At 39.3% G+C, this 17,383-nt stretch overlaps 1 protein-coding gene across 1 annotated transcript in view; it reads right to left on the bottom strand.

Moving 5' to 3' along the window:
* Positions 1–17,383, bottom strand: part of LOC109997916 (CUB and sushi domain-containing protein 3) — a 221,823-nt gene that overhangs the window by 75,123 nt on the left and 129,317 nt on the right. Inside the window, exons 32-38 of the mRNA XM_065958064.1 lie at positions 14,894–15,007; positions 14,234–14,329; positions 13,644–13,847; positions 7,649–7,773; positions 7,390–7,486; positions 6,108–6,212; positions 280–398 (exon numbers count right to left, since the gene is read on the bottom strand). Of these exons, the coding sequence (XP_065814136.1) occupies positions 280–398; positions 6,108–6,212; positions 7,390–7,486; positions 7,649–7,773; positions 13,644–13,847; positions 14,234–14,329; positions 14,894–15,007 (860 nt within the window). The remainder of the gene's footprint in view (positions 1–279; positions 399–6,107; positions 6,213–7,389; positions 7,487–7,648; positions 7,774–13,643; positions 13,848–14,233; positions 14,330–14,893; positions 15,008–17,383) is intronic.

Genomic DNA, 17,383 nt, shown 5'->3' with positions numbered 1-17,383 from the left:
GAGCAAAGTACACACACACACTTGGAAATAAAGATCCAAGCATAAATACATGGACAGTTCCCCACACTCGTGCATCAGCATGTTTCTTTCCAGATCTCACTTTTCCGCTCACTCAAACACAAATGTCATCAAAAAAGCACTCGGCGGGTCTTCCTTGACAGGCTCATCCTACAGGGTTTTCCCTTGACATTGTCACCCCAGGTAGGTAGATATGACCCACTTATCAGGACTATCAGATAGCCGTATATCTGCTTTAAATTCACTGCATGCTTTACATACCTGCAGAGAGAAGCCTTGATCACACTGGAAGGATACCATGTCACCCACAGTGTAACGGTCGCCCACTCTTTGGCCGTTACTGGGAGGCAGCGGCTCTGGGCACGAATCCAAACCTATTGCTTAGGACAGAGTCACAACACACAAGTGTGGACAGCAATTATTCTTCTGCACAATGTGTGTAAAAATCCCAACCTGAAAGGACTCAATACATGTGATTTATTTGAGTTAATGGTTAGGCATCTAGATTAAATGGCAACATTAAAATTCAGCACCTGATATCTATGAAGAAACGCAAATAATTAAATTATAACCAAACCTTTGAACATGTAATTACACAGCGCCTCATTTCCATGTGCTCATAATTGAATAATAATTGAGTCAGTCATTTTTCCTTTTCCCTCTTCATAACATTTACAAACTGGGACAAGTCACCGAGTTATTCTACTGTTGGCTGTAATGGCTAAATCCCTCTGACTGTGGACTGAAGCAATCACTGTGAAATTACAAAGCAATCCCTGAAGTATTACTTGAGAGGAGCATAGAGTTCCTTTGGAACAAAGTGATAACAGTGACACTTGCCAGGTATTGAGGGGCCTGATATTGTGTTCTAATGACTTAGAAGCCACACTGATGCCATCTTTGGATCCTATTAAAATAGCCTTTTAGAGATAAATTTAAGCCGGAGTCACGTTAAGTCGGAAAAAATCAGCTTAATGTTTCCAGGGTGTGACTGGCATATATACAATGTATTCAGATCTGCAGTGAGAGAAGAAGAAATTGCAATATGCACATAATTCACTATATTACTGATAAACCCCTTCTTATGTTAATCAGAGAAGAGTGGCTTTAAAAGAAAACATTTCTAAGTTTTGCAACTGACACAAGCCATCGGTTAGTAGGACATTTGAATGCTTACTTTGATGCATAAATACAGTGTTTATTAAAATTGGCTGCGCAGGCTGCAAGGGTAATAAATAAGAAATGGAAGAGAGGGGACCTTTGTAATAAACTTCACACAAGTCTTGTCCTTGAAGTGTAATTAATATGCAGGCCATTGGGCGAGTTGTAGTGCGAAGGAAGATATATAAAAACAGCAACAACAAATAGTCCTTCTCCTCCTTTGCGTAGGCACAGATAACACATGCCAACACCACTCAAGTAAGGAAAATACACACAAAGTCCCACACAAGCCCACTCAGAGAGTTAACAGGTCCAAACAAGTAGGTGGGTGGACAAACGTAAACATTGCAGAAGAAATTGCCACAAAAGATTCAGAACAATTTGTAGGCAACTCTCAAAAGTGTGGACTTAGGGGGGAGGGGCCACTTCACTCAGCAGCTAGTGAAAGTTAGAGAGGATATTTGTGTGGGAGGAAGACAGTAACCTAAGACACACAAAGCAGGAAGCAATATGAGAGCAGGAAAAGATGCAACACCTAGATAAGAGCTTCTGCATAAGGGGGTGTATACTTGATGCTGTGTGGTTTGTATATGCAGATTTAAGTATCACTTTGAAATCTCAAATGTGAAATGGAAGAATAGATTGGGTACTGAATTGATTTCAAGAAGATTTGATGTCACATTTTATTATTTTATTATCCAAAGAACTATTTGGATTGTGAAATATTCCTATACACGACACAATGACAACTGCTTGAAATATTACAAGCACAAGACAAACATAGCTTGTATATAAACACGCACACACGTTAAAAACAGCATCCAAAAATGAATCATACCAATTAAATCATATGGAATTATAGACTAAAGCCAGTGCCCGTGCCCGTGTTTACCAGTCATGACAAAGTGAGAAAGTTAGAGTCCAGCTCCCACAGCCTGAGGCAGCGTGCCAAACTTCGACTGGGTATGGATAGACCTTTGAGCTCTGGTCAGGTTAAACGTGAAGGCCGACTAACAGAAGGAACCGTTTCCTGTTGCGCCCCAGATGGGTTCCAGTCAAACTGTCAGAATACTCATTTTGGCAAAGACTGTTGTCACCCTGCTGTGAGAAGGTCGACAACCAAACTGTTCCTGAGAGCCAAACTGCGTCTGGAGAGAGTCCCGCCCTTGTCAAGCATGTTTCATACTTTTAACTGGATGCTCTTGGTGATTGTATCTAGTCAAACAAATAACAGTTGTCTGTGTCCAAGTGTAGCTGATAGTTTCTTCTATTCCTTGTTTTAATTGAATTTGTGCATTTCCATAAATGTAATTATTTCTAGAATCACAGAAAACTTTAACTTGTGAAGAAACAGCAAGTATTTAAAATTCAAGAAGTAAGATGAGTTTGTCTTAAAAAACAAATAAAAGATAATCATATCTACAATAGCAGATGCAGAAGCAGAAGCAAACACGCAGGTCACAGGGTGAAAACAAGTGGAAAAGAGGGTGCTTTGTAAGGATGTAAATACACAAGTTGAGAAGTGGCTTAAGTTTACAAATCAGAATATGTTGTTTATATTCTGTGAACAACACAGGAGATCATTTTCTTCAAACATTATATCTGTTATGTTTTTCTTCTCATTGTTTACTTGTGTTGAAAAGTAGAAATCTACTTAATGACTTTTAGTGAATTCAGATGAAATGTTTAATCTGTTGAAGAGCACAGCCAAAGGTGAGCCAAAAATATGTTATTTTAATGTGTATACATTGAGGGCAGCAATATTTTGTTTAATAAATAAAGGAAATGATGAATGTAATATGTTTCTGAAAGGTATCAATATGATATCCATCACATGTCTCATCATTAGGTTGTATAAAAGGACACTAGAAATCAATGTCTGTGTTAGAAAAGCCACTTTGCTGATACCTTCAAGTGACAGCTTTGAGTCGGGAAAAAGCCATTTAAGTGCAAACACTTTCAGATCCTATTTTCTATTTAAGTGCAATGCATCGATTTAAAGAGACACTTAGCTTGGAAACCTAACCTATCCTATGTTCCTGTTGCTAGTGTCTACAAAATATAAGTTCAACTGAATGAAAGGATCGTATGCGTTCCTCCTTCAGTTTTTGGGTAGCTTTTTTTTTTTTTTTTACAAGAAAGACTCATTTATCCAACCAACTGCTTGAACTAATTTAAAACAGAATTTATAAAAGTTTTGATGAATAAAAGAAGCTGTTTGTTTTTTTTGTTGTTGTCATTTTGGGGGCGATCTTGGTGATGCTTGTGAAGGTATGTGATTTGACCAGACATGCAAAGAAATAATGTTTCCTAGGACCGAGAGATCCAAAATTGCACCCTGCATCTCGATCTGCATAAATATGTCTTCACCCTGTACCACCCCTCCCAACCTGATAGAAAGATCACTGTTAAAATACAAAAGCTGCCAGCATGTTTCAACATGCATCCTTTGCCCTACAATTAGGTAAGAGACCAAAGAGTTGCATAGTAGAAAGTACCTGACACGTGGTAGAATGCCCACAGCGGAGTCATTTTACACTGAATTGCAATGTACGTTTCCCCAGCACATCATGGAAATGGTTTACTATTGGACAAGCAAGTGGTGTGAAAATATGTTAGCCTTTAAGTCAATAGCAAGCAAGTACAGGTATAGACCATAGTCTTTAGTTATTCTTCAAGGTATATATAAATATAAATTTATATTTATAAAAATAACGTTATTCACCACTTCATGGACTGATCAATAATACTATCTTTATTATGCTTTGCACATTCCAGTTTCATACAATTAGCCCATAAAGTCCTTTAAGTATTGATGTTGAACTAAGGGCTTATTCGGCCAACAACTTTCTTAACAGACTGTCTAGAATTGATTCATTTTGTTGTACTCACTCAATGCAGCTCATGCGGAAATAATAAATGCCTCAGCAGACTGCAGCGGTTGAAGCTTTGTGTGGGATTTTGTTTGGAATTCAAACGGCCACATTGCCTGTGAGAACACGCTTATTTTGTTTTCAACTATAGCATACTGTCTGCCTTAGGAGAGCTGGTAAAAAAAAAGCGCTGGGCTGTTAAGAAGTTTTACTGATGGGTGGTATACGGGATTTCTATGAGTGGTCTCAGTGGACTGCAACAATCACCCACAGGAAACATTTAAAAACAGATGGTTGACTGGCTGGGTCCGTGCCAATCTCCCCTGCCTCTTTCTTCCCTCTGCACTCAGAGCGTTAATTTGTAGCTAAGAACTGGAGTGTGTGAAAAATAAATGGGTTGTACTGGCTAACCACAGGCGCGATGTAAGATACAGCGATAAAACCAGACAAAAAAGAGGTTTGTAATTTGATCAAATAAATGTAGAATCTGATCTTCGGTCAAACAAAGTCATCTTGAACATCAAAAAATATGAAACAGCAGAACAAAAAAAAATCTGACAAGCACTTAATGAGCAGTTTCACAGAGAAGCAACATGTCTTGATCACAGATTTAAAATGGTTTGCCAATAGGCAGACAGTAGAAGCATATGGCAGGTAAGCAAACAAATAAAGCATGAATTTCAAGAGGAAAAGTAGGAAGGGGTATGAATGAAGTCTGGTTTATGCAAAGCATCAGGGGATGCACATTACCAGGGCAGTAGTGGCAAAGTGTAAGACAGTTGATAGGACATTTTGAATAAGAGACATGGCACTGAAGTGTTTCTCAGCAGTAGGTTGAAGTGGGGGGGGGGGGGGGGGGTTTGTGCAGAGAGGAGAGCTCCCACAGAGAGACAATGCTACAGAGCGAGAGGAGGCTGCTGCGGAAACGAAAGTCTGACTGTGAGAGACATGACTGCAAAGTCGTTATCAACATTGGCGTGACGCCCGCGGACTGACACGACTGACAGTGAGGACCGACTCGGTGACAGGAATGTTTTTTCGTGCATCTTTTGTTTTGTCACACATTGGCGAGAAATTGTTTTCCTGAAAATGTTATTTCTTGGTCGCTTTATGCATGTGGGGCTTAGTTTGATATTTTAAGCAGGCCTCTTATCACATCCTTTCCTTGTGTGTCATGAACATCCTCCCTTTTTACCATTCCCTAACATTATGGAGTTAATTTCTCTCCCACTCTTGTGGTCCTTGTGGAAGCCTTTTCTCACTGCGCTTGATGCACTTCTCTAAAAAGAGTGACGTAGGTCCCCCTAAGCCACACATTTAAGTAAGAAAATTGCTTTGCGTGGGTGAGTAAGTAAGCAACAAACTAGCATTAAGGCAAATGTGAGTAGGAGATAGAGAAAGTAACATATTAAAATCAATGGAGCCTTAGAAAGACAAAAAAAGAGGAAATTACCCTGACATTAAAAGAGACAAGGGAAAGTGCATGGGATGTAAATAACAGTGGGGAAAGTGGTCACTGAGGACTGTATTATTAAATATCTGCAGAAGAGCTCCACATGCATCACCCGCAGATCAGCACCCCTATTTTCATTTACACCATTCTTTCAATGGGACGACTTAGTAAATCAGTTGCTCCTCTGAGACCAACTACACTCCTTGAATTTAAGTGCTAGGTAAATGTTTAGCATGCTTCTTGGAAAAGATAGCCCTAAGTGAATATCACACTGAGGGATGAGCAAATTTAGTACCAATGAAAAAAGGATGTGTGTCCAGCAACTTCAGGCAATGAGAGTACTTAGAAAAAAACGACACCATTGGAGAATATCATCCCAGAATGCCAGAGAAGCAGAAACAAAAACTGAACACAAAAAACACTTCCTCTCTAGTTTCCTCATTTGTACTCTTTTCTATGTCCACCTGTGTCACCTAGAAAAGCAGTCCCTCTTATATCTTAAAGCCATGTGCAGCAGCTGGAACCTGGTGGCAGACGGACACAAAGAAAAACTGACAACCGACAAAGTGACAAGCAGCCAGACAAGCCTTCTCTCCTCATACCTGTGTATTCCAGGTGAAAGCCAGCAGCAGAAACACTGATGTCAGACTGGAAGGTCAAGTACAAGTTGTTGGACGTGCTGTTCAGAAGCTGGGGAATAGTTGTACCTGCATTACACAAAAAGTGATAACAGTTCAAAAAATATTGTCAAGTACAACGAATTAAATAATGCATACATTTTAATAATAGGAAATATAGATGAGAACTTCGATTCAGTTATAACATTCCCTTTGTTTTGTAAAAATACTCTCTGGATTTATCCTCTTTTTAACACAAAAGTCAAACTCTGTTGTGGAAACTTTCAGCAATTTGATAACCTTTCTAAATCTAAACGGTTCAGTGGAATTCATTTTCAATATAAAAACTCAAAAGTACCTCATTAATTAAAGATCAATTAACCAATTATGATTTCAACACAGCAGGCTCATTCTTAGAATCTCAAAGTCAAGAAAATATTGCATTTCAAAAGTGTATTTCTTTTAACTTGTGTTTCCTTGTAAAGAGGAGGAGTTAAGAGATATCAGACTTTTAAAATAAAATGATAGTAACAGGAACATGAGCGTCCTCTGTACAGTGTATTTCTCATGTGTAGCAACACTTAGGAGTCTGCGATCATTTGTTCTTTTCCAAGCGTATGTATGTCTTCTGAAATTTACATGGAGGCAGTTATTTGATTCATAATCACCTTCATCAGCGTAGCCCCAGATACAATTCACTGCTTCCCGTTTGAAATGTCTTAGCCTTTTCACAGCGCATGCTACCCTACACCATGTGAGGCAAAATTTAGAGCTATAACAATATGTTAAAACTTTTTTCCCCAAAAATGAGATATCCATCACTTGATAAATTGGACATCTAGTCCCATAAAAATGATAGCTGATTGAGAGTAGTAGTCATAGTGGAAGTCATTAAGCTTCACTACTCTCTCTGATGCTAGAATTCAGCATCTAAATGGATGCGATGGCTTGTTTCTAGTAGGTTACCATGTGACAAAAGCACCATTTTCATTTGCAGGCGGCCTAAGGCAACACAGCATCTGTGAAACTCCAGACTGAAACAGAGTGTCATTATGAAGATGTCTAATGCAGAGACAGGAATAGTGTGAAGGAGGGGGATACTTTCTACTTCTTTGACTTCTTTAACTGGTTTTTAGACAGCGTTCTCAAAGGACATGCCAAATGTCATCAGCTCCATCACCACATCTGTCTGCTGCTGGGGCACTGTGACGGCTGATTGAAATTCAAGAGGGAGCTGACAACTAAAATTTAGTTGTATCACTTTTACCTGAGTAGCTACCGAGCCTTGGAGCATTGCCATCAACCCCGTCAAAAAAATCAAGCGAGTCCCAGTTGTGCTCCGTGGCGAAGGTCACAACTTGAATCTGAAAGGGGAAAAAAAATCCTTACTAAAAATATAAAAGAGAGTTCTAAAAATACAACAACAAAGAACAACATGAATCTAATGAAGAAGCAAGGTTTGTAGAGTTTTTTTTGTAAGACCATGAATTAATCATCTTTAAAGCTCTTGTCATTGTGCCTCTTACTTGGATGCCAGCTCCCTCAGGAACAGAGATTTTCCAGGCACAGTTCAGATAGTTGGCGTATGGCTCTGGGTATCCAGGAGAGAGGAGAGTACCTTTGCGTTCTGTTAACACGCCGCCACAGGGAACTAAACCAAGATAACAGAAAGGTTAGGAGAGAGAGAAAAAGTGCTACATGAGAATGTGAAGTCTACACGCACACCTGCAGAAAAGGTGGGCAGGGGTTAGAAAGAATCAACCTTGTCAAAGCATCATCAACACCAACTGTTAATGACCGCTTTAACATACTCTTGAATCCACATCTGAAACATAATTTCATGTGCTGTGATTTTACAGACTCAGCTGATTTTAGATTGTGGCAGAATTAATCACATCTTTCAATAATAAATATGATTTCTCTCTAAGCACACCTTGTTTGTAACATATTTATCAGGCCTTTTTGCTCTCAGAAGAATGCTAAATTGCCAAGTTTTGTTGTCAGGCACTGTGATACATCTGAGTATGGGATAAAATCAAAATGAAAAAAAAAAAGGGGGGGGGGGGGGGGGGAGGAGAGAAAGGGCAATAAAACCTACAATTTCTTTATTACTTTTCCGACAGGGGCCAATTTGCCTTGTATGCTGGCTACGTTCTGCACTCAGTTTGGCTTCACTTTCTTTTTATTAAAGACTGCGGTAAGCCAACCTTATACACCAGAAACCTTTGGATTATGACACAAAACAAAATACAAATAATGAATTTTCTTCCTATTAAAACACAATTATGCTGGCTTATACAAATCAAATGATGACCTGTTAAGCTCATGAGCTTTTCCTCAACACAAACTTTTTGCTTGATTTGCTTTATTGAGACTTTTTGTTCTACAATCAACAGCAGCATTCTTTGTGGCAGACATCTGTTCAGTCATCACATGTATTTCAATGCCAGCATACTGCAGGAAGAATCAATGTCATAGTGTAAATCCATGCTCAGGGGATCAAACTCGTCTCCTTTATTCCTTCTCTGCTTTCACTCCTGATGCGAAAACAAGTGTTCTTTAGATTTAACTGCTGATTAGAGAAACAATACACCGCTCCTCTTTAACATCCAATCAAGTAAATGGCTCATCAGTGATATTCAAGGTTACTTTGTATTTGAGTGAAGCAGTTCTCCTATAAGGCCAGGAGCAGAGCTGTCAGTCAGGGCGGAGGGGGTCCTTCAGAAATTCACCAGAGAAGAACAATGTGTTCTCACAATGAAGAACAATGTGCTATTTGTCAAGGACAAGGGTTTACCTGCAGGTCAATGATAATCACAGACGTCGGAGGCTGAATGTGCTACTTAATCGAGAGAAAAACTTAAGAACTGCTCTAGGAAAAAGTAGAGGGAAAGAAAGCAACTTTTTGCAGCTATCAGCTTAGCATAATTTCTGACTCATTAATATTTTACAGGTGATCTCCACCCTCCTACACATGATTGGAGAATCACACTGGAGTCACTACTCTGTTCCTTTCAGCCAGAGTGACATATTGAGAAAATGACTTCCCTCACAGATTTAACAAAAAGTAGAAATCACACTTTGTTATAATCACTGTTTTAATAAGGTCATCTTTAACTAAGACAATGTACTCCTGCTGAAGGACTGAAGGAGGATTCTTTGCTCGGCAAAGAATAAAATAAAGTTAATATATAAGTACTGTAGCCAGATTCTATCCTGTAGAGACAATTTGTTAAATTACAGTGTGAGTAACAGAGTAGACTTTAATTGTCATTGACCTTGTTTTACAATTAATCATTTTCATCTGACTCTCTAAAATCCCTTTTATTTTAAATTAAGTGCCCAACATAGAAGAAGACAGTATTCAAATATTTATGTTTTTCATCATCAGATGTTTCTCAGTTCCAACCTTCAAAGGTGAAACAAACATCTGAGGAATTATTCAGCTATATTAAGAAAAGCAAAAATAGGTCTGCTCTGTTCTGGTCTATAGAACTTAAATTCTTTCAGCATGAAACCACAATCTTGACAACAAACAACATTCCCACTCACTCCAGGGAGAGTACCCACTATTTCAGTCTAATTTAACAGCTCCTCTGAGTCCCCTGAGCTGTCAGTTAATGTAATTGGTCGAGCAAGATTAGAAATCATGACACTCATAAAAGCTTGAATGCTCCACAGCCATCTCAATCAGTGGCAGGCTCATATGTCAGAGTTAGCGCAGGTAGACAAGCGTGTGGGACGACACACATTATGAGACACTATTTAGCACCATCTGATACGTGGGGAATTTACAGCAACTTTTAATTAAAAGTGTTTTAATCAAGATGTCAGAAACGTTTTGTGTGTAATTTGTTGCACATTAAATGTATGATTAAAGTATAGGTCCTACACCTGCATGTCATACGAAGCTTAATCTTACCTTTTTTGAAATAGCTGGTTAATTATCTGCAAATGATATCATCAATAACAGCGCTCTTTTTTCACGTGTCAGGTTATAATTGTGTTTTTGAACAATATTATTCAGTTGGTTAAAGAAAATATGGATAAGAGTGCATACTGAGCAAAGTAGAGCACAATATCAAAAGCTATTCCTTAAATACAAATAGCTTTATGTATGCGGTTAAGTGTTGGGATTTTTTATGTTTGGGAAGGATTGGTGCTGGGGGTCTTCCTTTTTTAATTACCGGTTTAATTAATATAAAGTGTCTTTGTAACATAAGTGTACATAAGTCCACAGTTCTGGCGCTAAATGCTCTTTATTACAGGAACTCCCAAAAGCAGCATGACCTAAAGAGCAGCTCATCGTGCTCCAGATAGGACCTGTGGCCTGGCCTTCCAACACAGCCCCACACTGAGACTCTATAATTGGTCCTAGGAGGCTATTTTGAAAAGCAACGATACACCATTTAAAATCCAGCTCAGTGTGACACTGTTTACTTGTTGACACCTTTGGAAAAAAATGTTTAAGCCAACAGTGAACCCGTGGTGTGGGCATACAGAGTATGAATCATTACAATCTGTGGGCTTATGTAATATCAGTCATGATTTTCTACAATCAGAAGTAATTGAGTTTGTGTGTGAGAATGAACCACCTCGCTCTCAGTTGTGCCGGGAACAATCCAGCAGAAATTGTGCTCATCTGTCATTTTTCATCACATTTGACTTTCCCATTTTTCAACTGTTGCTCACTTCCCTGCTCTAAAGGTGACAGGAGATCATTTTTTATCAAGAAATTTCACCAATTAAATAATAAACAGAGGGATTCATATTTCATGTTAAGTTCTTCTATTTTTGAAAGCTTACAATTAAGTCAAGTTCCTTGAAAAAGCGAAATAATTCATGTATCAAAGGCAACTATTCTCCATGCTAATTAAATCACAGCAGAACGTTGGGCAAGCAAAACTCACAAGTCAAATATTCTATTCAGCAGCTTTGTATTCTCTAAATCGTAAGCAAAACAAGTGTTAAATGACGAGGCCAGGTCAATCACAGCTGAACGAGGAGCTGGAAATGTATCACCTCAAACACAGGTATCTCACAGGAGAGCAGCTTCTGATGTCGTCATATCCCATAAAGAGGGTCTGAGTAATTGAGCATAGTGTTTTTGTTGAAGCTTCCATGAAACGACATCCATTATTCTGGACGAGAACACTGCTGCTGGGGGAGATGCTGCAGCTAGATTCAATCTCAAGATAACAATCACTGTGTTTAAAATGGAACCACGCATGCCACCGTTATTCCCTTTCCAATTGGCAGGAAACTTGGATGAACCCTGGCTTGAAATTCCCAGCACTCACAGGCTGAGACTATTTACTGGCTGGCACAGGGCCTGACTTCAATAGATTTCTCTAAACTTCATTTTTACTTCTTTATCTCCCAGAGGTAGACATGTGGTAGTCGAGACGAGGAGCATGTTCTCCTGCATGTGTCTGTGTTCGAGTGCCAGCGTGTGCAGACACGGCAAGTAAATCTCTTCCTTTTTATGAATGTGAGTTTGTGTAGGTCTACATGTGTCTGCGCAGTTATATCTGTGTGTGGTTCTGTTATTGCTTCCTGAAGAACGGTGTTGAACTAGATGCTAGTCCCCTCAGTAGAAGGCTTGCATTGCTGTCAAAGCTTCTGTAAATATAGGAGTCCTGGATCTTGTCCAGCTCCAAGGATTTCTGTCTCACTCAAAAATGAATCAGTTGGGGCGCTGGTGGTGCAGTGGTTAGTGCGCGCGCCCCATGTGTGGAGGCTGTAGTCCTCCAAGCGGGCGCCCTGGGTTTGAATCCAACCTGTGGATCCTTTCCCGCATGTTATTCCCCACTCTCTCTCTGCCTGGTTTAAAAACTTTAAAAACATTTTTTTTAAATAATCAGTCTTTTGGTTCCAATACAGACATATTTTTGATGTTTAAAAAACAATTTTAACACTTCATGGAGTTCTTGTCACCTGAATAACAATATTATTAATAACTTATTCTCTGAAAAAATATTTGGTATACATGTATTATGTAAGACCATAACCCTACATCAGTGTGGTTATAAAATAAATGGGCTTGTTTAAAATTCATTACACACTACGATTGCTAAGGGTGTCAGACAGATGAAGAAGAAGCTGAATCTCAGTACATACAGTAGCTCCATAAAGCTGAATGGAGCTGCAGATTCAGATAATAACTAATTTTAGGTACAAATGTACTATTCAAATCTTTTAATGTTAATTAAATAATTTAATTTAATTTAATTTAATTTTAATTTGACACATTGTTCTTATAAAACAATTATTTAACACTTTAAGGGGCTGTTTCCATTTTGTTTTTTTTTATCTGCGCCGCTGGCAGTGCTCACTAACTTAATTTCAGAGCACTCCTTACTGGTGCTTACTGTTGTTAGGTTAAAAAGTTGGCTTATGGCACTTTAGCTTCCTTTGGTAGTGATTGCAAGATCTGTTTTTAATTGCTATTTGCTTTGGTCGATTTAATTTCACCAACGAAGAAAAAACAGAAAAACAATGGAATGGAATCCTGTCCTGTCCTGCGCAGCGTTAAAGATGGAAATGATACCCTGAAAAAGACCAGTCATGTTATTTTCTCCTCTGCCATTGTTTTTGAAAAAGTTGATATCATGAGTACCCCCCTTTCTTCATTTTTATTGGCCAGTGAGGGAGAAGCGACATTGGCTTGCACAGAGGTGCTCCAAAAGTTAAACTATTTTTAACTGAGAGTGCTTTGAGCACAGGGACAAAAACAGCTAAGCTGCACTGGTTTGTAAAGTTAAGGAAGCTGCCTGCACTAAAACAGCGTTAGTAGACACAGGCCCTTCAACCTGCAGATTTATATAGTGAATTATTAAGCTAGACATTATTGCAGAGTATTGTATCATACATGTAAATCTCAGGCTCTTTTGAGATTGTATGATGTAACTGATGAACTGGTAGCTCAGTGTTTACTGAATGATATATATTACGAGGAGGCCTGCTTTAAATCATGGGCTTAATCTTTTATCATGCACTTTAATGTCTCAAAATACATTCATAATTGTTGCCCTTTATAGTTTTTTGTCAACTCAATTTATATTTCGGAAGACAGGATGTTAGAATTCACTATAACTGCAGGTTCCTATTTTCATTGGATAATTAACATTAAACTGAGTGTATATAGTACCTTAGAGGCTACATAGAAAAAGTTACCCAAAGTCATGTTGCTGTTGGACATATTTACTTTACACTTCTATTTATTTTCCCATTTATCTTTGAGGCACAGGGGCCTGAAATCCCTCGTCTGGCAAGAAAATTTATGTGACACTTTCTTTTGCTATTTGTCCTTGCCTTTTTTTTCCTGTCGGAACAATCAAGAGCAGAAATAGGCGGATGCTTTGAAATGGGTGACACACATCAGGATAAGTAATGACTAAGAAAAACAGACACCCATCTCTTTGTGCACCTGCTCCTTCTTTTTGGATCCGTGTGAGCATATGTGTGTGTGGAAGGTGTGTGTGGAAGGTGTGTCGAGGGTTGGAGGACGAGCACGCTTACCGACACATGTGGGCACAGTGCCGTTCCACTGAGCCAGGGCATTGGGCACGGCCTCACACCTGATGGCGTTGGAGCCGTGCAGAGTGTAGCCTGGATTGCATTCAAAGAGTACGGCCATACCAGTGCCAAAGTCGTTCCCTATCCGCTTCCCGAAGCGGGGCTCAGGGACCGAGCTACACTGAGTGGCGCTTGTCCGGGGGACAGCTGGGGATAAGAAGGGAGGAAAAAAGCGTGAGAAGAAGAAAGACAATGACAAAGAGCGGTTGTGGGCAGGCTAGGCAGGAAAACAACAGGGAGAAAGAGAGATGGCAAGACAAAGGAGGCAGAGAGAAATGGTAAAGCCCTTGTGAATCTCCTCGCACGTCATTAGTCACTCTCGTCTGCTTTGCCAGGATAGGCTGTTTGACTCCACAGCCTCCTGCTCTGCTCAGCCGTGCCCAGCCACGGCCAATGACAATCTGCTGAACAGCCCTTTATGTGGTGACTGAAAGGCTGGAGTGCGGTTTTTCCAAGGCAAGTTAATTCAATCAATGTACCGAATGAGTTTCAACATAAAGATTCTGGATGAATATCAGAAAAAGCAGCCTTACCTTGGTAAACGAAATGAAATCCTTTGGCTGTTTCTGTTCCGTTTGTGGTAAATTTGAGTGTTATCTTGTTTCCTGAACTCAAAGGGAGTGTCTCGCCTGGATTTCAAAATCAAAAGGAGACAACTTATTTAGATGAAACTGTTAACCCAAGATAACATTTAACCAGCAGTTAAAATTGACATATTGACATAGACATATCGACCAACACAGTTCTGTTAGATGCAACAAACAGTAAGTAATAAGCAATTTAAAGTGATCTGATCAAAAGTGTATCATTTTAATAGCAGGTCTGATGAATTTGCATGTCTTAATATTGTGTCCTAGTGCAATCAGGAAAGTGTGAAAACAATTTACAACAGCTTCTTTATTTCATTAGGAGTTTATGTATTGTAATCATAACGTTTTATGTATCATGAATTATCTTTCATTATATCTCCATTACAGAAGAGAAGTGGGAAAATATCTTCCACCTCGACAGAAAAACCTGTAAAGTTTTGGGATTTTTTACATTTGTTTTGGAGATATAGCTGTTTGATTTGAGAGATGGATGAGCTGTCTTTCCTGCAGTGCAGAATGATGTGCTTGATAGAAGTACTCAAGCGGTTGAGGTTGTAACATAAAGGAAATAAGACTGTACACTGAATAGATTAGTTTAAATACCTGAATGTGATCCATATATGGAGGAGAGAAGTGCCGCATCAGTGGAGGATCCATCATAGATCTCAACGACATCAGTGTTCAACGTCTGGAAAACCACAAACTGACCGAACAGCACTGCAAAGAAAAAAAGAAAAAAGCAGGTATGTCACAAAAATGAAGGTGGATTTTGTGGAAATTAAGCCATTGAGTCCATTCACTGGGGGTTTATTGTCCCTGTAAGGCAGTGCCATCCCACGAGGGGGCACAGAGACATGATAGGGAGTGTGGCTGGGGGGAACATCTAATGCACCCACACATGGACTATAGCTAGGCATGCTGTCATGGTATATTTGCAGCCGTGAAAATATTTGCAGACCTTTCTCGCATTGTTATATCACATATTATGTTGTATCATAAAGGATCACCCTTTAAGATTCATGAACTTGTGGATGATTGATCTTCCTTTCCATGTAACCCTTGAATGCATGTTGCACGTCTGTATGTTCTGAAGTCTTTCTTATAATGCATCATTATGAAAAACTCAAATACTGTTGTTTCAACCATATAGTCTTGTTATTGCTGATATTATTCTGCACTCTCTTAGTTTCGCTACATCATTAATAACAAGCATCCCTACAGGAGGCTCACCTGTTGTGATATGATGTCAGCTACATGTGCACAAGACAGCGAGAGACAGAGAGAGAGCAAGGGAGAGAGAGCATGTGAGAGACTGCAGATGTGCCCGAGGTCCTCACAGCTCCGCAGGACTACGGAAAAGGTCTGTTCTCCCGGCTGCTCTATCAGCAATCAGTATGAAACGACTCGACGGTCTCAGGGACCGTGCGCGTCGTGAGCACCGTGAAATGAATCATGTTTTAAAAAATCTTCAAATGAGCTTGATGAGCAAAACCAAGAGTGCAGAATCACATCAGCAGAGAGATGGAGAGAGAGAGAGAGAGAGAGAGAGAGAGAGAGAGAGAGAGAGAGAGAGAGAGAGAGAGAGAGGGAGAGCGATAAAGTCCGATGTCCGTACATCCCTCTTGTAACAGCTGTTGCTCTGTGCAGTGACATGTGCGCATTACCACAAAAAAAACAACTAATCAACATCTTAACATTAAACATTTAGTGTTTTTCTAAACATTAAGCGTTTAAACGTTTAGAAGTCACACCTGTCATCTGGACTTTGTTGATTACCATGAAAACATCCGTTTTTAAGAGCAAGGCAAGTCATGAAAAAGCTGGGTAACAACCCACCCTGAAGAAGGCAGTGCATGCCGCTATGCATGGGTCGTTACTGTTCCCAGCTTTTTGATGACTTGCCTTGTTTTTTTTTATTTCTATGGTAAAATAGCCAATTTAATAAAGGCTTTTGACTTTTTCAGAAGAGTGCCTTGGTTTTTTCATCTTTTTGAATTTTTGAGCTTCCCACAAAGGGCACTTTCTCCATACTTGGTTTGAACTTCCGAGCACTCCAGACTCTTGTTTTTTTGGACAGACAAGGTCGACTGGATTTGTGCTCCAGTGATACCATGTGTGTGTTATCCAGTGTTAACAGTGTGTGTGTGTGTGCATGTGTGTGTGAAACACCAGAGGTAAAATTACAGCCTCTATCTAGCCATGTTGCACAGGCATCTTGTGAAAACACATCTTACATGCACTTCTTGCTTTGTCTCTGTCTCTCTGTTCTGCCTCTCTCTACTCTTCACTGTCATGAAGATGAGCCCATTACCACAATGTTTATTTTTTGTGTGGAATGTCCAGTTAGCTTAGATCATAAGTGTCGAGCTGGAGCATATGACTCAAATGCTACTCTTATTTAGAAATGATAAGAACATTTCATTCACGTAGTTTCAATTGTGTATAAAGTGGTTTGAAACAATTCATTTCACAGATTAACAGTTTCCCTTAACACCATTATTGCTTAATCGTAGAACGAATAAAGCATAAAATACTGTTCTGCTTTTGACAAATGGGTTTAATCTGAGAGAAAAAACATTTTCAGCTTAACTACTTAACTATGTTTGGCTTCAACAAGCAATATTCTCAGCCTTTACTCCACTTTTTTCGAACTTATTTTGGTGTTTACTCACCAACTACTTAAATCTCCTCACTCATCCCATTTGTCTTTTTCCACCCACACAAGACACACTCACCTACAACTCTGATCCTTTGCTGCACAAACCAGCTTGCTATATGCTTTCTGTGTCTCTCTCCCCGTGTGTCTGCACTGTTTACTCTTTTCATCAGTATCTGGTTTTATGAAAATAGCCCCCCAAAAAATAAAGACAGTTTTTGAAGTAATTCACATGCTGCAATAATGTATTCTTTTTACAATAGCATGTGAGCTGTGGGTAGAGTAGGATTTTTAAAATTCAAACATTCGATCAAACAGTAACATTACTGAAAGACATTAGGGGTGTAAAATGTTGATAGAGTAGTTATTGATATTGATATATAATAAATTGAATAATATGACACTCCACAGACAGATAAAGCTGCGTTTAAAAGATG

The sequence above is a fragment of the Labrus bergylta genome, chromosome 8 (genome assembly GCF_963930695.1).
Source record: "Labrus bergylta chromosome 8, fLabBer1.1, whole genome shotgun sequence".
Classification (NCBI taxonomy): domain Eukaryota; kingdom Metazoa; phylum Chordata; class Actinopteri; order Labriformes; family Labridae; genus Labrus; species Labrus bergylta.
This window is presented reverse-complemented; position numbering and strand designations above follow the sequence as displayed.